Source organism: Halichoeres trimaculatus, unplaced genomic scaffold (assembly GCF_033239565.1).
Source record: "Halichoeres trimaculatus isolate MK-OKI-2021-1 unplaced genomic scaffold, fHalTri1.1 fHalTri1_scaffold_13, whole genome shotgun sequence".
Classification (NCBI taxonomy): domain Eukaryota; kingdom Metazoa; phylum Chordata; class Actinopteri; order Labriformes; family Labridae; genus Halichoeres; species Halichoeres trimaculatus.
In genome coordinates, this window is record NW_027437191.1 from 24,647,142 (window position 1) to 24,674,242 (window position 27,101).

At 40.6% G+C, this 27,101-nt stretch overlaps 1 protein-coding gene across 1 annotated transcript in view; it reads right to left on the bottom strand.

Annotated features, from left to right (window-relative positions):
- The window catches only part of impg1a (interphotoreceptor matrix proteoglycan 1a), a 65,570-nt gene that overhangs the window by 26,447 nt on the left and 12,022 nt on the right, over window positions 1–27,101 (bottom strand). The window contains exons 4-13 of the mRNA XM_074685883.1: window positions 25,254–25,291; window positions 22,972–23,018; window positions 22,637–22,794; window positions 18,783–18,941; window positions 16,363–16,421; window positions 13,575–13,595; window positions 10,186–10,376; window positions 10,035–10,090; window positions 5,309–7,874; window positions 3,513–4,132 (exon numbers count right to left, since the gene is read on the bottom strand). Coding sequence (XP_074541984.1) covers window positions 3,513–4,132; window positions 5,309–7,874; window positions 10,035–10,090; window positions 10,186–10,376; window positions 13,575–13,595; window positions 16,363–16,421; window positions 18,783–18,941; window positions 22,637–22,794; window positions 22,972–23,018; window positions 25,254–25,291 — 3,915 coding nt within the window. The remainder of the gene's footprint in view (window positions 1–3,512; window positions 4,133–5,308; window positions 7,875–10,034; window positions 10,091–10,185; window positions 10,377–13,574; window positions 13,596–16,362; window positions 16,422–18,782; window positions 18,942–22,636; window positions 22,795–22,971; window positions 23,019–25,253; window positions 25,292–27,101) is intronic.

Here is a 27,101-nt window from a genome sequence, read left to right on the forward strand (position 1 = left end):
GTCGGAAGCTTTAGCAAAGGAACTTCATTTCCTCAGGTCACGAGACTCCCATTTGTAAACTCCCATTCCTTTACAGGTATCGTATGAGAGGGATCTTAAATCACAGAGACTGAGAGCAGCTCACAATGTAAGCAGTGAAGGTCATCGCTGCTGTTTTTATCCTTTGTTTACCGAACAGATGGGACACCTTTTAAGAGCTGGGGTAATAGAAACACTGAGTATGGGACGATTGAAATGAACCATCTGTGATCTGAAGGTGAATAGAAAAGGAGTCACACCATCAACATCAAACCGACCTTTGAGTAACCTGCACAGCCTGTAAATAGAAGACTAGAATAGGTTTTAAGATCTGAATGGTAACTTCTAAAGCATGCATGCTTGAGTGTTTTGGATAGGGGAGGGGAAATGTTGACTCCATATGAGCCAGCCAGCCTTAAAGATTGGGAACCTCTAGGTTGTGCCAAAGTCAAAGCTGTTGAGTTTTTAAGTATTTGCTCCAAATGATCTAAAATCTTAAAACAAAACATGATTGTCCAGTGAATCAATCTGAAAATTTGACATTCCTAATAAATATATTTTAAATCTGCCTTGCTTTGCTGTTGTGACAGTCACATAATTGGAGGTTTGCAACAAACTTCAAAAAGATCCCTCCACACATTTCTGAGACTGTCTGGTTTTATAACTATGAGACGTTATAAAAATTGGACCAAATAATGGCCTTTATCATTTTCCAAGATAAAGTGACGTCAAAGTGAAGCTGATCCTTAACCTTTTGTGAAATAAAAGCCTCACATCTTTATTCTACCTTTCAGATATTTATGGCTGATTGAGTCACACGAAGAGGATTTTTTAAGTCTCATCTGGGTTTATATTTCAGCCAGTATGAAGGTTTACCAAGAGGTCAGAGTCGCTTCTGAAATTTAAATTTGACTAACATTTTCCAATCATTTCATATTTTTTTTTATCCATGCCAAACTCTGACTGTGCCAGGTTGGATTTTATTCCCCGCAGGCTTTCCAGAGATATTGAGAACCAGGAGAGTGGGACAGCCAACAGATGGTGTTATAGACAGACCAAATCCATTAAAACTTACTGCTTCTCTTCACAGCTCTGCTGGGGCGGAGCCACACAAAAAAACAAAGTTTGATTCTTAATGCCAGAGGAATTTCACCAACAAAGAAACACGCCAAAGCTCTGACACATGCAAATTTATGACCAATGACTAACAGAGAGTGTTCATCCAAACAGGGAACAGATTGTACGATGGGACTGAAGAGTTTCTGTTACTCACAAAGTGACCTGCTTAGAAAATTTAAGAAAACATCATCCTTAACATTTATATCACTAAAGAATGCAAAATTAACCAATTCTGACCATTTATTCAATTTGCTTAAAATGAGTCAACCTATGAGCAAATAGTATCCTAAATGAAACTGCCTCCATTGATACCAAAGTGGTTATGGTTTGATTGACACAAAGAAATGTTGAAATCAGATCAAACATTTCTTGTTTTTGTGCTTTGTTATCACAATTATCTCATATTTCTGTTTATATTTCAACAATAATGGATGTTAATAGTTTTTGGAAATTTTTCGGTGAAGGTATTTCCCAACCCCCATTTTCAGAACCACAGATCCAGATGTCCATTTCAGGACCCTAGCTTTTGCTGCCCCAGTCACAGGAGGTTTGGTCTGGGGTACCCTAAATCCATCAAGCCCCTTGATAAAAATCCAAATTTGGGCTTTTTTTGGTGCATTGCCCAGTTTTGAGATAGATCTCAATGCGTTAGAATATGTTGGAAAAGTTGATTAATTTCAGAAGTACATTTCAAAAAGTCACTCACTCAGTACCCACGGAGTGAAACATTTCAACCATGTATTTCTTTTAAATATGATGACTGGATTACAGTTAATGAAAACACAAAATTCAATACCTCTTAAAATTAAAACATTGCAACCAAAGTTCAACTTTGGAAACTAATGTTCGTCAATAGTGGAAAAACACTTTTCTGAAGTAATGGTAAATGGACCAGTACTTACAAAGCACTTTTCCACTCTTTCCAACTGAGTAAACGTGGGAGCAACTTGGGGTTCAGCGTCTCGCTCAAGGACGCTTCAACACGTGACTGCAGGAGCTGAAATCCAACACCTGACCTTCCTATTGAAAGGGGGCAACTCTACCGCTGAGCCATAGCCGCCACTTAAAGTTCAGAGACAGTTCAGGTGATTATCAAGAAACTTTGGAAGAACTTCTGCTGACAAGCTTTATGGAGATGGTGACTTAGCACCTGCCCACAGCGCCAAAAGAACCAAAATCTAGAATCCCAAAAGCCCTGTTTCCACCAAGCAGTCTGATATGGATCAGCACAGTTTGGTACTGGTCAAGCCTGATTCTCTCCATGTAATAGCATGATGCCATAGCAGCACAACACAGTGTACCCCACTAATAAAACCAACAAAGAAGAAAAAAGCGACACAGTAAACAAAGACAAAAGACATCCAGCAATTTGTCTTCTTTGTGATTGGCATGTGGCTCTTTGTTACCAAGTAAAATCAAACTTTGTTTCTGAAAAGGCTGTGTGCTGCCAGGAGAAATACAGTTGCCGCTGTTGTACATGAAGTGATGATTCTTTTGACCAATCAACAGACTGCAGTGTTTCCAGCTCCACCTTCAGGGGTCAGATCACTATGTCTGGCACCCCAACAGAAGGGTAACAAAAAGTGTGACAGTACGGATCAGTAATTTGGGGACCTGTCCCAGTTTTAGCCAAAGGAAACACCACAAAGTGTGTGCTTTACCAAGACAAATCAAACTGAAACGCTTGGTGGAAACGAGGCTAAAAGAAACCATCAGAGTCTCCAGACCCAGTAACATAGACAAGCTGAAGGCCGCTACCAAAATACCCAGGGCCAGAAGGCCAACATTTCTGTATAAATTCTATTTGAACGCCTTTTGAAAATCATTTTATGAAATGCTAAATTTCGTCTTTTCATGAACTATAAGCCATTATCATTACCATGACAACAATAGATGCTTCACTCTGTGTGTACTTAATCTATCTAGCATGTTAAAAGTAAGTCTAGTAAGTCTCCTGACTGAGAGCACTAAAATATTACTGTCTTTTTATCATCCATTGGTTCTTTTGGCGCTGCGGGCAGGTGCAAAGTCAGTATTTCATAAAGCTTGTCAGCAAAGGTGCTTCAAAGTTCCCTGATTATTGTCTGCGTCTGGACTCCAGAACACACAGAGGACCAACAATAGTTTACAGAATTGAACTTTTGAACTATGTTCTAAATTTATGGGATACTGAATTTAGTGTTTTCATTAACTTTAAGCCATAATCATTGTGTTTAAAATAAATAAATAAAAATGTTATAACTCCCTGGACTGAATCTTTAAAATGTATTTCTTCCTATTTAAATCACTCGATCAGTATTTAGTTGGTTTGAATGTTGTTTAACTTGAGGTAAATGTTGTGCTGTGATGTTCATGATGGATTCTGTTCTACTCACCAGCTCTAAGAACCTGTTCTCAAGGGATCGGTACTCTGGTGATGTCTTGTTGGAGAGGTCATCAGAGAAGTCCATGTTGGTGACTCGCAAGCGGAAAAACACCACCAGCTCCTTCCCCTGGCCTGCTGTTGTCATCGTAGGTGTAGTCAAGTATCTTAAAGGAGGTGGGGCAGTGACGCTGATAGTGGTGAGCTCCTCTACGGGTAAAAAGCTGCTCCCTTCTTCCAGCAGCTGACTTGAATCTGTGGCCGGTATGTCCATTTTATCTAACTCCTCAGCCAGATCTCTGACAGACTCATCAATGATGTCTTCAGTCACTGCTGGGATACTGGTTTGGCTTTCAAGTCCTTTCTGCACTGGCTTTCCCAACTCTTCATCAATAATGACGACAGTTGGCTCACTTTGCTCTGGCTCTGTGAGATCTTCCTCTGGGATTACAGGAAGCTCGGCTACTTCAAAGAGCCCAGAGTCTATAGTTGGGATGGGTGCGAACACGTAGACGGATGTTGTGAAGAGGTCTGGAACTGGCTCGGGAGTTACACTGCTGTCAGTCTCCTCTGGCAGCTCTCCTGCTGCATCAGTGTCCTCCAAAGTCTCCGGCTCTTCTGGAGCTGTCACCTCTTTAAAATACCAGCACAAGAGATGAGTAAAGACATGAGAGTTTCAAATATTGTAAAGATAACTGAAAGAAATGAAACTGTCAATTTACAATTTTAACCCCCGGTTTTCTATTTGAACAATGTAAAAAAAATCATCCTTGAAATCTGTCTGATGATCACAAAACAATCTGAAGCAAAGGAATAAAGTAAGTCACCGCCAAAATTTGAATGCTGCAGTACCACAAGTGTCCACTTGAGGCTGGTCCCAAAAGTGAAAAAAAATCCAATGGAGCCCATTTAAAAATTGTCAAATTTACAGCCAAATAAAAAGATTTGACATCTTTCTTCCTTTTCTTTCTTTATGACACTTTTGGTTCTGGTGATTTCTTTCTGAAGTAATTTATTTGGTTTTAATCAAAGGGGGCACATAATTAAACTCACAGTTTGGCATCAAACAGCTAGGCTATGACCTCAACTTACCTTTGGATTATCCTAACAACTAGCTCAGGTAAGTCTGGTATGCCAAACGCCTCTGAAGGGGTTTGTAACATATCTTTAGAAACCCTGGGTTGAAAAGATTTAGGCTACCTCTGTGTTTTAGTCTGTTCATGTCATATTGGTACCATATGTTATCTAAAAAATGGATGTAGTTTCAGTTATATAACCCATTTGTTTCTAAAGATGTATGATGAAGCTCAATGATGGTGGTCGCCAAAAATACGGATGAAAGTTGAGAAAACACTACATACTTTTAAGCCTGATTCAGGGCATGATTTTCCTCTCCAAGTAAACAGGGGCATGGTCTGACTCAGGGCTCATTGTAACAGATTAAACATCCAAATAATCCTCAAGTTTGCAGAGTCAATACGGTTATTTTACCATTGCAGACTATGATCTGGAACATCAGACATATTTTAAATTTATGATTCCTGGTCAAGCTGCCTCCGGTGGAATATCCAATGAGAGGAGTAGACTGCCAAGTGTCAAGCCCTCCAGATCTTCCAGCTCCCAATCAGGCAAAGGGTTTTAAGCAGTTAAAAAGGTAAATCACCTTTCAGTCTTAAAATAAAGCTTGGACATATTAAGCTGATCTTTAATTATCTCCTGTAATGTCAGTGAACATCTCTATCAGCATATTCCCTGAATAACACATCCATCATTATACGCTCTACCAGTCATCAAATGATGCTCCCTCACCTGTAAAATCGGAGGTGTCTTCAGTCCCCGCATCACTCTCTGATATTTCTGGAGGTGTCACAGAAGCAGCTTCGCTCTCCACTTCTGTGTCTTCACTTTCATCCTCCTCTACAAAGTCATCGATGATGGGGTACTCGTGGTCTGGCTCAGAGGGCTGGATGTCCACAGGTACGATGGTGAGGTTATCCTCCTCGTGTGGATAGGGAGTCTCAGGTTTGACTGGAGGGAAGAGCTCAAACTTTTCATCCTCTTCAAAGTGGAGATGTTCCACACTGTCCAGAGGTTGAATGATCGTAAATGATAGAGATGGTTGTTCTGTTATTTCCTCCTCTGGTTCTAAAAGTGTCACTATCTTCTCCTCTGGGATGAGTTCTGCAACGGCTTCTTCCTCTTCTGGTTCTGGGGATTCAACAACTACTTCCTCTTCTGGTTCTGGGGATTCAACAACTACTTCCTCTTCTGGTTGTGGTACTGCAGGAACAACATTATCTCCACCCTCTTCTGGTTGAGTTGCTTCTTCAGGAATCTCTGCTGCCTCTTCCTCTTCTTCATAAATAACCACAGCCTCTGTTGGATATTCCTTGGGAGGTTCTGGTTCTTCTGTAACTGTAAACTCTTCTTCTACAACCTCCACTGGCTCTGGTACTTCTGGTTCTTCTTCTGCCTCTTTCTCAGGAACTGGAGCCACTAATTCTGGTTCTCCAACCTCGACTATCTCATCTGGCTCTGCAACTTCTGGTGCTCCTTCTGGTTCAGGTGTTGGTTCTAGTACTATGTCTACATCTTCTTCAGCAACTTCCTCCTCTGGCTCTTCAATGACAGCTTCCTCTTCTTTTTCTACAGGAACATCAACCAGTTCCTCCACTTCAACTTCTGATTCCAGCTCAGGAACTTCAGGTGCTAGTTCTTCTTCTTCTTCTACTTCTTGAACTGGAACCTCATCTACATCCCCACCGAGATCTGACTCAACTACCTCTGGAGCTTTTTCTGAAACCTCATCAAGCTCTGGACCTGGAGCCATTTCTTCTTCTGCGTCTTCTTTCACTTCCTCAGTTACTTCAACTGTTTCTGTTTCTGGCGACAGGACTTCTCCCTCAACGACCTCAGCTTCAGCATCAACTAGTTTAACCTCTGGTTCAGGTTCTTCTGGTTCTAGCTCACTCTCCCTAGTTTCCTCTGGTTCTGCTACCTCTTCTTCTGGTTCTGAAACTTGACCAACTTCTTCTTCTTCTGGCTCTACATTTTCATGTACTTCCTCCTGTTCATCTAACTCTTCCTCTGGCTCTGAAACTTCAGATACCTCTTCTTCTTGCTCTACATCTACATCTTCATCCTCCTTTACCTCAGACTCATCTGGCTCTGCAATCTCAGCTTCCTCTACCTCTGGTTCCAAAACCACAGCTTCCTCTACCTCTGGTTCCAAAACCTCAGCTTCCTCTACCTCTGGTCCCAAAACCTCAGCTTCTTCTACCTCTGGTCCCAAAACCTCAGCTTCCTCCTCTTCTGGTTCCAAAACCTTAGCTTCCTCTACCTCTGTCCCCAAAACTTCTGCTTCTCCTACCTCCGGTTCTGAGATGTCTTCTACCTTCTCTTCAACTACTTCTACCTTTGTCTCTAAATCTTCACCCACGTCTTCCACTTCCTTTAGAACCTCAGGTACTTCTTCTTCTCGCTCTGTGACCTCGTCCTCTTCACTCTCTTCTTCCTCCGTCTCTAAAACTGTCTGTACTTCTGTCTCTTCAGCTTCTTCTTCCTCTGGTGGGAACACTTCAGCTTCCACTACCTCTGGTGTTGTTACTTTGGCTTCTTCAATCTCAGGTTCCTCTTCCTCTGGCTCAGTTACTTCAGCATGTTCATCCACGAACTCTTCATCTGGTTCTGGAAGTTCAGCTGCAGCTTCTGAAACACCTGGTGCTTCAGGTTCTGTAATGTCGACATCCTCATCTTCATCTGGCAGAGCGTTGACATCCTCGTCTTCCTCCACTATCAGCTGGGTGGGCGGCTGTCCAGTGACTTCTGAAAGTGTTGTAACCGTGACTTCCTGCTCCTCTACAGCAGGAGCTGTGGTTAATAAATCAATCGTGGTCGTCGTAACGACATCCATGGTGAGATCCTCTTCATCCACAGGAGCCAGGTCCTCTTCTGATATAAGGTTTGGAGACAAACTGACGTAGGGAGCTTCTGTCTCCAGCTCTAGATCTTCCGGAGGAGTCGGGATGTAGTGCCTCACAAGTTCACCGGTGTTGTCGTGATGAATGGTTTCAATCTCGTGTGTAATGATTGGCAATTCTTCTTCCTCCTCTTCTTCGTTCGAGGGCTCAGGCCTGCTCTCATAAACTGCCTCTGACTCATCAGTAATATCCTCAGAGGCAGGGGGAGGATGGCTGCTCTCTGCCATCCCCACAGTCACAGCCATCATCTCATGATCCGGGAGAGATGAGGGCTCTGCCAGGGTCACGAGGGCGTTTTCCTGCTCGGTGTCGTCTAGGGGAACCACCAGCTCAGGCTTAATAGCTTCTGGCTCTTCAGGTGAAACTTCAAACTCATGTGACTCAGACTCTGTGGACTGAGAGGAGATGGATTTATGGTGTGATTAATGAAGAGGCTGTCAGCTCTGTGTCATAACCAGAGTTTATGTATAAATGTAAATCTAAAAGCTTGAATCATATCAGCATCTTTTTTAAACCACCACTCTTGCTACTTTAATAAATATCCTTTATTTATTCACGTAGAAGCCTTTTCTGATTAGATCTTTTTCACAAGCCTGAAAAAAGGCTTCATGATTTGAACACTGTGATAGTCAGTGAAGTCAACATGAGAGCTGTTATTTACTTTAATTAAAGCGTGTTTGTTCCCAGTCAGCTCATGCGCTGGTGTTACACAATACTTTCTCCAATTTCCTTGTGATTGCACCAAATAAATCATCGATTCGAGGAATCCATCCTCTAATCCATTTCCTGCTGCTTATCTGGGGTCAGGTCGCAGAGGCAGCAGGCTGCCAGCCCATACATCCCTCTCCCTCTCCAGCTCCTCCAGGGAGATTCCCAGAGCCAGATAAGATAAATAATCCCCCCATTGCACTCTGACTCTACCCCTGGGCCACCTCCTCATTGGAAGCATACAGAATCATCCCATCTCTGAGGCTGAGCTGAACCGCCTATGGCTGCTGGGATCTCTTCCCAAAGCTCAGGACCCGGGGTGAGGGTTGGGATCAGATAGTTGAACAAAAGCTTGGTGCATTACTGCTGAGGCTGCACCAGGAAATTATCAAGATGGCGGTTTGAAAACCCATACAAAATGCTGTTCCTCTTTTCGTTCAATGAAATCAACGTGCTCCAGCCCAGCAATTGCAGTAGAAACTCATGTGATGGTGCTTTCATTGTTTCAGAGTTAAAGCCTTCATAAATTAATGAAACCTTCTTGAGTAAACACTGTGAGCAGCAGAAAGAAGATCCACTCTATTCTCAAGAGGCTTGTTAGTCAGAGGGCCTCTTAGCTGGAAAATCAAAAGACCCATTAGTAAAAGGCCTGTTAGTCGGAGAATCAGAAGGCCTGCAGGTCAGAAAGTCAGTTCGTCCAATAATCTAAAGGCCTGTCAGTCAGAAAGCCCGCTAGTCAAAAGGCCTGCTTGTCATGAGGTCTGTTAGTCAGAAGGCCTGTCAATCAGAAAATCAGAAGGCCCGTTAGACAATCAGAAGGCCCTTTGGTAAGAAAGGCTGTTAGAAAATTAAAAAGATTTGTGTAGTGGAAGGCCCACTTCTCCGAAACGTAACAGGGCAAATAGTCAAAAGACCTGTTAGTCAGGAGATCAAAGCGGCCACGAGTCAGAGGGCCCATTAGTCAGAAAATCAGAAGGCTAAGGGATTTCGGACTAACAGGCCTTTTGACTTACAGGCCCTCTGACTAATGGCCTTCCCGCCAAACAGACTTTTTGGACAAACAGTCCTCCTGATCTTCTGGCTCACTGGCACTCAGACAATAAGGAGGACTCTGAATAAGGGACTTTTAGCCTTGAGAGAAATTAAAAAGCAGACATTGATTTTAAAATATTATCACATGGTCTGTTTTGAAGGAGTTCAGTTTTATGGAGACACAACTCTTTTGGTTTGTGTTGATAACAGCATACCAACATCTGACATGTGCTTTATTACTCCTGTTTTGACCTAAAAGAAGGAAACGCCAGGACTTCATGACTGAGACAGATTTCAGTGCTCTGTATAAACTCTATTTGATGTTACAGCAAACTAAAAAGGGGCCGTGTCCTACAAACTACAAAAAAACAAAACAAAACAAAAAAAACAACCAAACAACCAAAAAAATAAGCAAGTGTTATTGTGTGTTGTGATATGTCACAACTTTTCCTTCAACAAAAACTTCCATAAAGTGTAGAAGTCAAACTCAGTGGAGCACTAATTCTCTGAAAATCAACTCTAAATCTAAAGCGACTGAGCCCTATTGGCAAAGTTTGGGCTGTTTTTGTAAACTGCACGCCAATAAAACCGATTAAAGAGTCTATTTTCTCTGAAGCTGGCGGATGAAAACATAGAGTGCATAATGTATGAACAATTATCATGTGGATGCCGACAAACTCCTGCAGAATGATAATGATGTTCAGGGTTTGATGGATGTGTTCGCTGGCAGTTGTTAGTTAATTTGAACAAACTGTTTTCTAACTTGCTTTGTTTTGAACACAAAATATGAAAATGTGAAACTATGTGAAACTTACCTCTTTAGGTATATTTACTGAGGAGGTGTATGTCAGCGCTGGAAGGAGGACGGACTCTGTTAAAAATATGAAAGATAATTAAGTATGGCACACTTGGGATTTATGACGTTAAGGAAATTAAGTGACACAATGCACAACTTAACCACTTCACCTCGTTCAAAGCTCAGAGAGTCCAGATCGATGGGCAGCGAGGCATCCTCACGTAAAGCTTTGGTCACCATCGCTTTGAGAACCGAGCTGCTGGAAACGTCGGGCGCCCCGGTCGTCCCCAGAACCTCAGCACCAATTTTATGGATATTATTCTCAAAGAGCAGAGAGTAGTGCACTGTGATTCCTCCCAGCCTGAGAAGGAGATATTATCTGTCTGAGTTGATGGCTCTCATTCTTCACCCTAACTCCATTGATTTTCTAATCTATATCAACCCTCTGCAGATACGGGCCGAGCGGCGAGGCGATTTTGTGCTTTTGGCCGGTAAAAATCTAATCTATAACTCCATTTATTTGGAGATATTCAACACAAAAGGTCTAATTTGTCAGTGTCACAGGTAATGGAAATGTTAATAACTCTAAATGACTCAGGATTAAAGGGATTTGGACTCTCAGCGTGAAGTGCAGAGAGCCAGAGCGGAGTTTAACACACAGCAGGTGTCGGACAGAGGGAGTGAGGGGAGCACAGAGTCAGGGTTAGATACAACAAAGACACAGAGGGATGTAAAACTGCACTGAAAGGATGTTAAACATGTACTAACTAACACAAAATGACAGAAAAGGTTGTTTATGTTAAAAAAACTGTGAGCTTCATCAGTATTCCTCCCAGCTGTCGTCGTCATCAGAGAGCCGATTGGCAGAGATGCATCTCTGATTAGAATAGTGATGATGTGGATTTTGTTTCTTTTGTCTGCCAAACAAAAGCCTTCTTCATTAGATTTCTGCGTCTCAAACACCCTCAGACAGCTCTTTGTCTACAAAGACCTGACTGTGTCTGTAAACTGTCTCCTCCTGAGGTCCGTGGTGCTAAAATTTCAATGACAAGCTACCATACCTAAGAACATCAAGCTCTGATGTTTGCACGCAGTCTTCTTCATGTTAAATTCAGCTCACCTGTTGCACATTATTTCATCAGCCAGCATATATTTCACACATCAAGAGCTGCTCTTTGTTCTTATCTCTGCTCTGATGAGGCGCAAAGCTGCACCTCACATATACTAAAGTTTCAACTTCTCAAAGAGGAAACTGTGCTTCCAACTTTTTATACGAAGACGATTAACCTCACCCACATTTCTACTGGTTTTAGAAGATGCATTTAACTCATGTACGAGGCAGCAGTCTTACCCTAAACTTCCAAAACCTGAATATTTCAGGGCGATTTTGTGGACGCATTCAGTCCCATACTTAGAGGACACTGCTTTTCAGCCTTTTTGAAGCTGGAACTCAATGTTTTGGATGATACTGGTACGTAATTTGCAGTGGGTCAAGCTACCTTTAACATGCTGTGAAATGACCTGTTTTAATTGGACTGCAGCGCCACCTTCTGGCTTGGAGTCTTACGCACACTGTTATGAAGTTTGGTGTTTGGTTTGGAAAGTAACATAGATCGGATCAAAAAAAAAATGTCTTTGGCCAAGACAACTTTTTACCAGATACAATGCAATGAGCTAAGCTATTCATCCTCAGTTACGTAGCCATACATATACAGATTGATACGTGACAACAAGCTAACACTGTCAGTTTGTAGTTTAATTGCTGGCTGAAGGTAGCGCTACTCACAGCTTGGTGCTCTGAGACGTGTCTGTATCATTATAACGTTACTGGATCCTGGTCGTGTCCTGCCAGTCATCTACCAAGTAGAGCTAACGTAACCTCACTCTTCATTTTATTGATAGACTCTCAAGTTTGAGACCACTGCAGAATAACTGCTGACTGTGGTTCAGAATGAACATTATTACAAATATTTTAACTCGTGTTTTAGCCTTTAGCTCATGTTTTAGCCTCTAGCCTGTTTTTTAGCCTTTAGTTCGGCCTCTATCAACCCCTGTTTATCTTTCTTCTGCTCTTCTGCCCTTTTTCTGTCTGTCAGTTAGTCTCCTGTGTTCACCATCACTACAAAATTAATCACAGGAATCATTTTTAGCAGAGAAAAGCACAGATCTGTCTTCTCACTTCTTAATTTGATCAGCCGGCGTGGTGTTGTCATAGAGGCTTTGACGCGCTGTCAATCAATCCGGCCCTGGCTGACCTGATCAGGAAGCTAAGTAGCAGCCTTTAGAAATAACCAATACTGGTGCTGATAATCTCATTTTTAGAACGTGGATTAGAATCAGGCATATATCTAGAAGGGAGACTTTTCAAAGATCACTTAGAAACTCCTTACTGCCACTTTAAAGACGGGGTATTGTGCATTTTTTCTTCTTTATATTGTCCCTCCATGATTTACAAGTAAAAAAAAAAATCTATATTCTCACACTAGTATTTCAGAAAACCCTTATTACAGCCTCCATCTGAAAAGATTTAAATAAAAAACAACATCTAATTGGCCAGCTGTCTCGGGGCACAGGGGCAGAGTGTGGTATTCGAGGTTCCTGCCCTTCCAACGTGTCATGAAGCAGTTTGGGAGTCCTTGTATGATGACCTCATTATTTCAGCAAGATCTTGTGTTAGAACCAGTAGCGCAAGATCTTCACCAGATCTTCACAGGAAGTGCTGAAGTGATGAGGTTATTGTAAAAAGATTTACTAACAAGTATGTGACACACCGGATGGACAGGGGCCTCAAACACCAAGGTCAGACCAAAAAAGAGACTTTTAAAAATTTCAAAGAGGTAAAAAACAGACTAGCTGTATCAAAGTCATCCCAAAGAAGAAGGATATATTACCAGAATGATAAACATCTGTCTCCCATCCTGACACCCAGATATTTTCATATGTGTTGTGAATATAAACTTAGTGTTGTGACTTGTTGATTGCAGAGAGACGTATAACCCCATAGTCTGACACTTAATGGGATTCTGGGGAGGTTTTCCTTGTCTCGTGAGAGCTGCAGTTTGGCAGACAGAAGCAGGAGTAGCTGTGAATCCTTCATGAGATTAGAGGACGAGCTCCCGCTGAGGCTTCGTCTCCCCGTTATTGGCCATGACAGCGTCAGACACCGCAGGGGAAGGCAAATTAACAAGGAGGGGAGCAGCTCGACAATTACTGGATCCACAAGCCTTCCTGTCTCACTGCTCACCTGCCTCCTCGATAATGAGGGGAACGACAAGGACTGAGACAGAGTTTGGAGGAACAATCAGCACATTACGCCTCATTTTAACCTTCGACGAAAGGGAGAATCACTTAAAGCTTCCTGCGTCTTAGAGGTCACTGAGCAATCTCTGCTCCTAAAGAGCTGTCTGGACAGTTTTGAGCTGAGTAATCCTTCCTTTTTGTTTCTTTTCTGCTCCTGACTCAGATCCAAATAAGTGTGGACCTGCTGGAGTCTACACATACACGGGGGGGGGGGGGGGGGGGGGGGGGTGACAGGAAGTGTTTATTCTGTGTGGTTTACCCATCGGTGTCCGGAGTCTCACTGGCATGGAGAAAGAAGAAGAAGAGAAAACATGAATGGCTTCAACAACCTTTACACAAAACAATGAACATTTATCCAGACTAAAACAGCCACACACTGTTTTAAGTCGTATAAATCATGACACAGCTCAAATAAATACCATGAGCCACCAAAAGCTCCTTTAATTGGCTTCATCTGGAGCCTGCGGATCAGGTTTTTGATAATTTTATGAATCTGTGAGTCATTTTAATCCCAGGGCAAACAACGAGAACATTTATATCCAACAAAATGCTCACAGCTGAGTCAGACGCTGAACACACTAAATACAGTCCAACAAGCTTTAAAACCTAAATCCTATTATTTCCAACTAAACACAATGAGTGGGTGTGTCTGTGCTCTGTGTGAGCTGAAAAGCTGTTTCAAAAAATGAAAACAGTGGAAGAAGTGTCAAAATATAAAGCATTGATCCAATAAAAAAATGTCTTCAAAAGGAAATTTGGAAAAAAATTATGATGTACACACAAAGCTTCATACAAATAATGTGAATTAAAAGCTCCGATAGATGCGATAACCTCTGTTACTTAGACTCAGGATCTTCACACTTCAGTAACTGTGTAAATTTGTGCAACTGGATTGGAAACATTAGCTGTTTCCATTACACCTAGAAATGCACAAAACGTAAAAAAACGCTTTAAAAAACGATAATGGGAACGTCACATTTTCGAAAAACCTCTCAAATTTTGATAAAAAGTTTTTACACTCTCATGAGGTCGTTTTTCAGAAGTTTCGATATTGAAGCTTTTCACAAAAGTGCAATGGAAAAAACCTGTTTCGCAAAAATGTTACGTTGTCATAACCACGCACCTCCCTCACCTCCTTAACTGCCACACAGTGGCAGGATGGTGGTGAGTGTATGTAAGCTGGGGATGATGATCTTTATTCAGTGTTTTGTTCATGCCTTTTTTTAGTTAGTGTGATCACGGCCGATAGTTTAAGCAGTGAATAAAAACACCAATGTTCAAGGATCGGCATCATCATGAGTGCAGCGTCCAGACGGATAATATGTTTTACTTTGCTTAAGTTGTGCGCAATTCTGGTTGTAATGGCAAGGCAAAATTGTTCTTTATCAAAACTTCAGAAATATCGCTTTTATTTTGCGTAAAGGTGTAATAGAAACGCAGCCATTTAAATGGAATTGAAGAAACAGAAGAAATGGAATGGTATAGAAAACATGGAATGGATTAGAATTGAAGAAATGACATGGATTAAAGCTGAATAGAAAGAAGGGATTGACAGAGTTGGAATGAAATGAAATGGGGAAAAAGGAAGAAATGAAATTGAGTGGAATGGCACACATAGAATGAAATGGAAAAAATGGAAGAAATAAAATGGAATGGAATGGAAGAAACTGAATGAAATGAAAGAAATGGATTGGAATAGGCTGAATTGGAAAGGAATGAAAAAAATTGAATGGAAGTAATTGGAATATAAGAAGTGAAATAGAATGGAAGAAAGTGAATTGAAAAAAGTAATAAAAGAAATGGAACAGAATATACGAAATGGAATTTTATGAAATGTATTGGAATAGATCAAACTAACAGAATGGATGAAAAGGACTGGAAAAGACTGGAATGTAAAAAATGGTGTTATTGAAAATTAATGGACGAAAGGGAATGAAATGGACTTGATTAAACAAAATGTGATGTTATCAAATAAAACCAATGAAATGGCACAGAATATAAACGCTGAAAGGAAATTGATTGGAATGACGTGGAATTGACTAGATGAAACGAATGAAATGGATGAAAGCTAATGGAATGAAACAGAAAAAATTGGAACCAAACAAAAAAAGGAATATATATGAATATGATCCTGATGTCAGAAGGTCTCTGAAACACAGTGTAATGACCTGAGGCAGAGATGATCTGATGACTCAGACCAAAACTTATCATCCTCAGAGAGCAGAAATTATCAGGACCTTTGAGTCCTCAGTTCTCGAACATCAAGAACTCTTTCTGAAATCACTCATTTGTCCCTAAACACATGCACAGTCTGTCTGTGAGGACGAGGAAGTGACGTCTTCATGTATCTGTCAGTGTTTAAGCTCCTCGATTCATCATTTACAGACAATATTTGTGTCTGTGTCAGGAGTGAGTGACAGCACTAAAATACTCTGTCTGTTCACCAACTCCTCTTAAAATGACTGCTGGCACCGATAGTGATCACACATCAGTCAGAGGTGTGGTACCGACCCTGACAGTGGATCTGTCAGTGTTATCAGAGGGACGACGATATGGCGGGGCTTTTATTTCAACTGTATTTGTTCCATTCAAGAAGAAAGCTCTCATCCTATGGAGGACAACATGTCTTTTTACTGCCGTATACCAACCTCTGACAGGTGCTGTTGTAAAGTGATGATGTGTGTTCAGTGGTTTAATGTTTTGGACAATGAGTGCAAAGAAATCACATCATGTTTTTCTCCCTGAATGAGAGGGGAAGTAAAAACTCTCTTCCTGTCTTCAGTCTCGTTAGTCATGCCTCCAAACATCGGCCCGCAGCAGCTTCTGACACAATCCCACCGATGAGCCGCCTCTTATCTATTCAAATGGCTGTCTGTGCCAAACGATCCGCTCATTTCAAATTTAATGAAATTATCCAGGCTCAGTGGAATGTCTCGCCGCCGCTGCCGCCGCGGTGGCCACGCTGGAGATTAGATTAGGCTTTCAAGCATTCATCCCCCTCTCCCCCCTCTGCTCCCTCACACCTCTTTAATATCTGCGATGCTCACCTGATGCGCCTCACACGCAGGCCTTTGAATCCTTGAAGTTTGTCGAAAACAGGCAGCATCTGTAAAAAGCAGGAAACACTTTTTAATAACCTCACTCAGGACGCTGCTCCCTCCGTGGAGGATAATGTAATTAAGTCTGAGGCGTCAAACAGGAGCTTGTTAATAACCTGGCAGGACTCCAGCTCGATGGTATAAAAAGGAGGAGCACATGAATGGGAATCCCTCATTGATACCTATCTTTGGGACATTTAAGCACCTGAGTGCTCTTATGACGTAATAGTCTTTACGGGGCTTCATTAGAGAACATCCTGCTGGGAAACATGTGCGACCTCACACGCTCCTGACGCCTTTGAAAGAGTCTTTTCACCGATAACGCTGCAGTGCTTCATTTCTCCACAGGACTCTCTTTAAGGGTGCAATGACAGGAAAAACCCAGGACATGTGTGATCACCCTCTTTGTGCTGCTGCTGCTGTGACCTGACAGGTTGGGGGTGTGAGCTCCTGTACCGTCAGGACAGAGGAGACTCAGACTGTGGCAGGTGTTGACCTGGAAACCCGACCAAAAAACCTGACCGCGGGAAATAATCCTGACAGAGGAAAATACAGCTGCTGATACGACCTGCTCAGGTTGTTAGTGTTCTCTGTATGTCAGGGCGACCAGCTGGCGTCAGCCGACTGACTGTCAGTTCATGACCCATGTGAGTCAGAGGGAAAAAAGCCCTGCAATTGTCAGGTTTTTACAGCTAGTGATGTATCTTTAGCTCATCATCTTTGCACTGCAAACTCAAATATAAAAAGTGTTTATGTCTTTTATTTTGTATAAATTGGCTCATGAGACTTAATATGAGCCACATTCACCTGACAAGTCCTGAAATTTACTTATCAGGTTTCTTATATTCAAAAATATTCTTAATACAGAAAATTAATCAGGAACATTTTTCTTACCTCATTGGCAGATTTGCTTACTCTTTTCAGGCGATTCAGACGTCAGTTTAGTCCCTTAATATCATGAAATAATACATTTTTCTGGACTTTTCCATTGACTGTGGCTCAAATTAAGTTGTATTTATTTAATTTTACCAAATAGATGCACTTAGTTTTAAGTTTTTGCGGTGCGTAGCTCAGGTAGCTATGTATTATTGATGCTGCTCCTGCTGCTTCTAATTTCCTGGACAATTTTTTTGTTGCAATGACAACTTTTCTGAATATTTTAAAGAGTCATTAAAAACATTACAATATTGTTAGGAATTTTTCCCCCTTCCCTATTTTGCAGCACTTATTTCAAAACATGAAATCCTGTATTTGGTCTATTTTGCCCTTAAGTCTGAATTAAGACATTTTTCTGGACTTTTCTGGTCAGTGTGGCTCAAATTAAGTCTAATTAGGCAATTTTAACCAAGAATACGATAAGCACTTGTTTATATTTCATTTTCAACAGTGTGTGACATAAAAACAGTTTTTGATGAACATTTCTTTGATGAAATTTTCTGCAAAGGCATCAACACATCTGGGGAATATTAAGTCTATGATCATTCTGGTTCATGTTTGAAACTGAAACTGACTGAATTTGATACTTAGATGTAATAATATGAAAATTAATGGCTCAAAAATAAATAAAAGACTCTTTATAAGAAGACTAAAGGAAAAATAAACTATCCACTTAAATATTTGTAACAGGGATATGAGTGAGTAAGTCAAAAAACATCCAAAAATGAATATTGTAAGAAATATAAAGGAAAACGTTGTCTACTTGGTTTCTTTTTTTGCAGTGTGTCTTCACACTTCTAAATACTCATTTAAAGAATTTTTAAAGACCCAGACAGAGACAGTTAAATCAGATTTTGCACAACAAAACAAACAGAAATCTTCTTGTTGGATATTTAACCCATACATCACCAATGGCAAAATACTGCTATAAACTGTCATGTAAAAAAAAGAAAGAGAGAAAATCCACCAAAAAGAGCAATAAAAAGTCACTAAATATGGACTGAATGGTGTGGATTTGACAAAATAGTCCTACGTGACTCAGTCAAGGTGGCATCACACATGTAAGACCTCTCTTGAGACAGGTAAAAGACTTCTTACTGTCTTCTACTTGATAATTCAAGTTTAAGATTCTGTAAAGATCACAGGAAAAACCCTGTTCTAAGTTGGTTCCTACTTGGTATTTTATTTCATTTCGATCCAAAAAGGCTTTTTTTTCCCCTAAGCCAGTAAGTGTTTTAATATCAGACTCTGACATTTACTACAACCAACATCAGCTCTGATTTTCCTATTTTTTTACAGACCAAACATATCTCAGCAGGATGTTTGGATAAAAGTTTAAATTATTGTGATCCAGCGGTATTCAAAAACAAGACTGTGTTATAAAGACACTCGTATACGCCATAGTGTGGGGGTAAACAACAGAGACGTCTCACCTGGTCCTGCAGGTGGTGAACCAGATCGATGTACTGAGGGGATTCGGTATCTTCAGGGTCGTCCAGCAGCTCTCGGTAACCTGGATCCACCAGGTCGATACTGAACTCCACAATGTGCTCTATCAGGCTCTCAGGGACCAGGTTAGGAAGCTCCAAGTCCTTCAGGAAGGAGAAAACAAACAGGTTAGGAAAGAGGAAACAGGGAAACAGACAACCAACAGTAAGAAACAAAAATCTACAGTCGCAGAGTTTTCTATAAATACAGAGATATTAGAATAAATGTGATCCATAGAGAGCGTTAATATAAGACCGGAAAGGTGAGGTAAGGCTTTTCACCTGTAGGACAAACCCAATCACTCACAGTCAGGTGAGCCCACTAATTATCTCTGGAGCGAACCCAGCGCTCTGCAGCAACCATCTGCTGCCGGAACAAACACACTCAGAGCCTGGACTGAACTTTGGAGCAGGAACAGCAACAGCTGGGCTGACGCTGGAGAGGTCCTCGTTACCTGCAGCAGGTAAACTGTTCAGAGCTGCTGGTGAGGACCGACTGCTGTGTGTGCAAGGTCACATGATCAATCTCTGGGCTCAAAGAGAGAGAGTCCTGTTACATTCATTATGAGAACTGGGCTTCTTCTGGGTGTGCTTGTTGTTTTTCAAGGTTTGTGGAAAGTTAGTTTTCCAAAGTTAGCTGTAGCTGTGCTTTGGGGTTTGGAAACACTGAGATCCACAAGTTTGAGCTGTACAAACTTTTACCTTTAAGTCACGATCTACCGCAGTGAAAACACACAGTCAATTTGAAAGTTTCCAACATTTCTTGGGAGGTGCAACAGCAGGACGGAGGAAACACTCTATATACATCACCCTCAAAACAACAAACCAGTGTACAGGAGGAAGTCTCTGTAGAGCGGTTTGATAACATCTTTTAAACCTCCATGTTTGTATATTCTGTATGTTTTTTATGAAATCTTCACAAGATCTTCACAAGGTGATGAGGACAACACTATCAGAGGGCCGGCCAATCAGAGGGAAGGGGTTTTCTTAAAGAGACAGCAGCTAAAACGAAGTGTTTTAGACAGGCTGAAATAAGAGTTTCATGAACACCAGGGAGAGAAAAATAGGGTTTATGTGAGCTGTAAATCATGAGATGATACTATGAGGGCACGAGAGGGACAGAAAAAAGACTATGAGGCGCATTACATCCCCTCTTTAAAATTGCTTTTGCACACTGCTGCACCATCTCCACCAGTCTGTCAGTTTACCTACAGCCCATACGAAGTCATACGAAATGACATATGACACTTTATGTTAATAAAACAGATGGGTTACAAAAACTTCACACCCTGTGCACTCTAAACGGTTTTAGGCTGAAACGCAAAAGTTTTGTTATATTTCAGCCTTGCGTTTACACGGAAACGACATTTCAGCCGACCTAAAACAAAAAATTTTGAAAACGCTTTCCAGAGTAGAATTTTTCTGAAATGCTGCCGACACCGTTTCCATGTAAACACCAAGCCGGCGTTTTCAGTGGAAACGCTGACGTCACACTCTGCCTTGCGCGAGCACATACAACAGAACAACAGTACAGTTGTTGCAATCATCACGAACTACAGTGCCGTGCTTGTGCTGCTCAATCTGTTCAGTTTCTGCTGACTGTCTTCATACAAAATGTGCATCTGTCACTCCACTTTTGCACTTAATATTCCCCATTACACCATATGACCAGCTCAACTCTACTTCGGTGGAGATCTCCCCAAAGCTGCTTCTGGACAATACAGTTATAGCACCACCTGCAGGCCTGGCATGCTTACTACAACGTTTTCAGTCCCTCAGCATTTCCGTGTAAACGCAGAATTTTTTCACAGCGTTTTCGCTGCGTTTTAGCGTTTTCAGACGAAACGTTAAACATTAAAATGTGCTAAAAAACAGCCTCAAGTGAACACTTGAGGAACTACAGTTTGTGGAAAAATCCCACTCTGGAGGCCGTTTTCAAAAGTTTGCGTTTTAGGTCAGCTGAAACATCATTTCTGTGTAAACGCGAGGCTGAGACGCAACAAAACTTTTGTGTTTCACCCTAAAACCATCGTCATGTCAACAGCCCTAAAACTACTCATGCCAGTTTTCTGATTCAGTTGAAGCAGTCTTCAAACTTGTTACCTAGCTTATATGCTAAAAACTTGTTTCTGATTGGTCGAAACTACATAAATGTCTGTCTCTGGAATTAAATAGAGAAAACATCAGAGGACATCGAGGGGGGGGAATGGACTGTTTCTGTTTGGTCGAACTTCCATCAGTAATTAATTCTCAACAGCAAAGACAACACTGAGAACAACCCAAGACTTTGAATCAAACCAATCCACACCAGAAGGACTTAATCCCCCTTTGCCTGTTGACTCTGTGGTAAAAAGGTTAGTGCCTGCCTTGGGCTGAGTGAGGAAATAATGGTGGTTAGTGGGCACTGAGAGCAGCCTGAGGAGCTACTAAACCCGAAACAACCAGCAGAGTGAGCAAGGCACAAAGGAGTTCTAGCAGCGGCACGCACCAACTTTTTAAAGGGCAGGGGCAAAAAATTAAAAAGGCACATACAGCACGTTCTCGCAACTGATAACGACACTAAGTTCCACATGTTTTTGAGGACATTTTAGACATGTTTATTAAGTTTTAATCAGCCAAGATGGCAATTAAGTTTGGTTTACTAACCCAAGAAGGCACATTAGCCCGAGCACCTTAGCCCGAGCACCTTAGCCCGAGCAGGCACTTAAGCACATTTGGTTGTCCAAGAGGGGAATTTGGTGTGCATTCTGGCTCCACAGACAGCACTTTAGCTCACATTTTTCAATGATTTGACCATGGAAGGGGACACACCACTTAGTTCTAGTATGTCCACTATACACTTTCTCTTACATAACAAAGGTGATGGTCAATCTAGTAAACTAGCCAACTGTGTTTCAGAGGTAATCTGTAAATAGTGTTACATCCAAGAACACGAGTTCAACAGCTTAACGATTAAATAGCAAACAGGCCTGATTAAAAGCTAACGTTGAAATCAGGCTGTTACACAAACACGTGGGCGGGAATCCAACCAAAACAAAACAAAGAGCGGGAATACCAGGAAGAGGCGGGAGAAAGCTTCAGCCGGGTGTTTGTGTAACAACATAATTTCTACGTTAAGTGGTTAACTTCGTTTGTGAGGAACCGTGTGGACTGAAACCATAACCTGTTTAGAGGTGGGATTAAACTAAAGTCGTCTTACGCTTCGGGCTGGCGACTCTCATTGATGGAGTCGTGTTTCAACGTCAGTTGTATTTCTTATGAATGAGACATCGTACACTAGAAACATCCACTAGTTCTTGGTTTTGTTTTGAAAATTTGTTGCTCAAAAGTTAAAGTGTTTTTTGACCTGAATTTAACCTTTACTAGTAACCTTTACTGTAATTACTGGCTGATCTCGAGTGCAAGGTTTCAGTCTCGGTTCGGAGCTAATGTGAAATCCATCCACTGATGTCATCACTGTCCCTCTCCTGCCACTAACAGGAAGCATCTGTCATCTGATGGACAACACGCTAAACCGAGCCATCATTGAGTCTTTGAGCGGTGTGCTTAATCCACTTATCCACTGGTCTTAAATATCTTTAAGTTCCTCGTATTTAAAGTTGAAAGAAGTAAACACACAAACACAAAGCTTTAAATTACCAACTCTTATATTTAAATCTGCGCCAACAGTTTAACGCCGGCAGAACAAGTGCAGGTACTCGAGAGTGACATTTGCAGCCCTCAGAGGAGCTCCTCGTTGAGCTGCCGAGAGAAGAGTGTCGACTAAATACTGAAATTTAAATGTGAGAGCTTGTTGGTACCTCTTTGACCTCCTCGGAGGGCTGGGGCTGGTCGAGGTCGGGGCTTGAAGAGGCACTCGTGGGGCTGAGGAGGACGGTGGTGCTGGGTGGAGGAGTCGTTGAGGTGGGAGGTGGGGTGGTGGTCGTAACCTCTGCAGCTGGTGTTACTGCCGGAGTCACTGAACGTTAAAAATCAAGATAATTACTAATGAAGCCTGGAAGTTAGAGCTTAATTTAAAGATGACACAGAAACATCATAACAACAAATGAAAGGTGTGATGATAACAAGAGTTTAGTGATCACTTTAATTTAAAGTGTTGTTTTTGTGAAAAGTGTTGGATCAGAAGATGTTTTACCTGTAGTCTCAGGTGTCTTCTGTGTCACCGCAGGAAACAAACTTCCTCTGAAACAAAGTTAAAAACAATGTCACTCGTCTCATTCAGGATTAAAGGCTTAGAAGTGTAGATAAATTGATTAAATAAGTGAAACTAAGCATGTTTAAATGTGGGCTGAATGATGATAAGGATGTCTTTGTGTGCCTCTCCTGCAGGATATGTACACACTGTCATGTATTTCCATTCATCTCTGTCCTAAAAAAAGTCCTGATTATCCCATCTCTGTTTTTTTCACTTTGAGTGTTAACCGTGTGATGGAGTCGTGATCTGGATCATTTCCCTGAGCTGTTTTTTGTCCCCAAATCTCCTCTGGAGTCAAAGCTTCCTCACACCTCAGACTTCATGTTCCTATTTTTAAAAATAAACGGGTAAAAAGTGGAAGAAAAACAAGTTCAAACTCTCTCAGGAGTGCAATTACAACAAATGATGAGACTTCCTCACATATGTGACATTTAGTTATTAGGATAAAATGCAAATTCTTGCTGTTAATGCTCAGATTCATCAGCAGACTTATTCAAATGATGACATCTTGAAATGTTAAATAATGCCTGAGGGGGAACTTCATCTTACAGACCTGAATCATTCTGTTGCTTCATAGAAAGATGAAACTTCCCTTTCCATAATATCTATAATAAAGATAAAGATGGTGGCTTACAGGTACTATATAAGGTATAATAATCAAATGGCTTCAAACTAACCCCTGTGATTATGTAAATGGCCAATTTTTTAACTCATAAGGCAAAGAAGAGTCATTTAAGTGTTTTTGAAAAACAAATCTTCGTTAATGATCAACCTGATTCACAGTTGTGTCCAAAAGCGCTCAGATTAAACAATAATGTCAGCAGAAACCTATCTCATTCTTTTTATATAATTAAGTTAAAGTTATAAGAGTAAGTTGAAAAACAATTAAGTTACAAAATTGTGTGTCTTTATTTTCCTTTGATTTTTTAATCAATTCAACTGTTTTCCCTTTCAGCAAACATTTTTTTGAATAGCAGTGTCCAATAGAACCAAAATGTCATGTATGTACTCAAGTTTGAGCTACTATCCCAGAGCTAAGCATGCCGGCGCAGCTAAGTCAGCAAGTGGCTACATCACAAAAGCAGGACAGGGCACTGTCTGGAAGTTAAAGAGGGGGTATTGTGAATTTTTTTAAAGTCTTTTCTCTGATCCTCTGGTGCTCCCATAGTATCTTTATTTTAGTTACAGCTCAAAAAAACACCTATTTTTCTCTCTATAGTGTTTTAGAAAACCTTTATCTGTTGTCTCTTTAAGGCTTCCTGTTCTTCAAACCACTTATTCTCTGATTGGCTAACTTTAAGAGGGGATATTATGGTTTTTATGGGCTTCAATGTCCTTTGAATCATCACTACCGCACTCAGTCTTATTGGTGTTAATGCCAGCTGTGGCTACAGCTGCTTCCTATTTCTTTCTATTCATATTTTCTGTTCGACCAACAACTCAGGTGACTTCAAATGTCCGTAGAATTAAAACTTGAGGACTCCTCTGCTTCTCTCAGTACTTGTAAGCTCGTATTTTTTTTTTTTTAGATTTCGGTCATTTTTTTTCTCTGAAACAGGGAAAAACGTTGCACTGGTGATGCTTTTTTAACTTTTTTGTCAGCTTGTGTCTCATACCGCCACCTACTGTTCAGACAAAACTGTATATTCAGAATAATACACAACAAAAAAATCCCTTTATCACACCAATCACCTGTTAGCTTCAAGCAAATCTTCTCAATGTGATGTTTAAACCCTTACTTCAGCCTCTGTCTGACACACTTTGTTTCAGCTACTGTCTCTTTAAGGCTCCCCACTTCACAAACCCCCTTTGCTCTGATTGGCCAGTGCTCTGGAGGCCTGTGAAGATCTCATGCCACTATTTTCAAACAGAGTGTTTTGAGCAGTTTACAGACAGCTTCAGGGATTTCTATGACATATGAATATAAAAGTAAACACACAAAGCTGTAATCCAGTAAACTGTGGGGCACAAAGGTTATTGTTGTGATTAGATGAATGCTTGGTAATTAAGTCTAATTTGAATTCTGGTGATGCAAAGCTCTTCCCTCTCCTTCCTCTTCTTTTACAGAAACAAGCTGTGGTGAAAAACTTCAAAACACTTGATATATTGTCTTGTATAATATATTTTTCTCTACCTGTTATAAAAAGGTGTCTAACTGAAAAGATCAGATGCTGTGTGGAGTCCAACATGAGTGTTTTGAGTATTTGCTTGGTCACACGTACCTGGATGGGAGCCTCCCGTCTTTCCTGCGGCTCATCCTCTGTGAAATAAAAAGCACAAAGATCACTCAGGTTGGTTTATTTCTCCCCCTGCTCATTTTAACACCCCAGCTCTAACATGATTATCCTCTCTGTGATAATGCTGTCATGTGTCAGCTGCTCCTGCTCGCTGTGGTTTGTTTACAGATTGATGACTGATTGAACTCATTAATATTCATTTGGTTTATGTGTTTATTTCGTCCTCGCAGGCAGGACAGCATGACTGCAGTTTGGGTAAATGACTTGTTGTACGGACGGGACACATTCTGCTGCAGCCGTCTCTGAAGTCTTGAAGTATTTTGAACACCCTCCAGGCCATAAAACCCATTAAATCCAGACAGTATCATTTGAAAAATGAGCGTGGACTTTAATGAGAAAAGAAAACTTTCCTCTCTGTGTTTCTTTAAAGGGTCAATTCAGCCAAATTGTGCAATTTTACTCAGAGCCTCCGAGGGATTTAGTCACAGACAGTTTGAGTTTGTTTAGGAAAGTTCAGCTCCTTCGTCTTCAGAGTAATCATGTTTTTGTTCTTTAAGGTAAATACTACCAGAATAAAAATCCTGATCTCACATAAATTCATTCCTCTGTTAATATATTTCTTGGATATGTGAATTTCACGTTCCCTCTTGTTCTAAAATTAAACTGAATGCTTAACATCATGTGACTCAAAATTTGATACCTGGGTCCAAAAATATCTCTATGACCTGTTTATACTTTGAAACATTAAGAATACGAACCCTATTGTTCATCAGCACACATATTTAGGACCTTAAGGAAAGTGTTGCACTTTTCCAGCTCACGTAAACAGCAAACAAACCAATTAAACTTCACGTTTGAGCTAAGCATGCAGACGCAACGCACTATAACACTGTGTCAACAGGCAAACGCATTACAAAAGCACAAGAGCACCATTTAAAAATCTGAGAAGTACCTTTTGTTTTTTTTTATCAACTTCATAAATATACATATATATATATATATATATATATATATATATATATATATATATATATATATATATATATATATATATATATATATATATATATATTTGGATATTTATTTGATTTAAGGTCTTTGTGATGTCTATCCATTTGGCCTTGTTTGCTGTGACCCCTGTTGCAGAATCAGTGGTGTTTTTTTTCACAATCTATTAAGCTTTCTTATGCCCTTCTGTCTTTTTTCTTTTTAACAGTCCAGCTCCAGAAAATAGAAATTCTTAAAATCCCTTTCAGCAGGAAAAAACACAGATCTATCTTCCCATCGCAAACTTCACTTGGCTTTTGTCTCCATGTTGTACCACTTATAAAGTCTTCACAGGGCCTCTATCCCTATATCTCATCAACAGGATAAATAGTTTCTTTAAAAACTTGTTAAACCATGTATATAGTGTATACTGTATGCATTTTCTACCCCTTGAGGATTATCGTTTCTCTACAGGCAGCTGAGGTTGTATTCTGGCCCTTTTTCAAAATGGCTGCTGTCATGAAATCATCCACACACTTAAAAAAACAAAAAAAACAAAGTTGCTTTTAGAATAACATCTAAAATATAATCCTTTTTTTCAATGAATATTTTTCTGCATTAAAAAAGAATGTTTTCTAAAAACTTTACCAAAAAAGTTACCAAAACTGCCCAATTTATCAAATGTGATACAAAAAACATTACATTACATAAACAAAATGAAACAGCAATTTTTGTGGGGGGTTTTTAGAGAGTAAATAAACATACTATTTTCTGGCAATTTATAAATGGGTCAGGCTTTTAAGGTTAAATAATGATATTTCCTTTATTTCTGGCTGCAAAATCCAT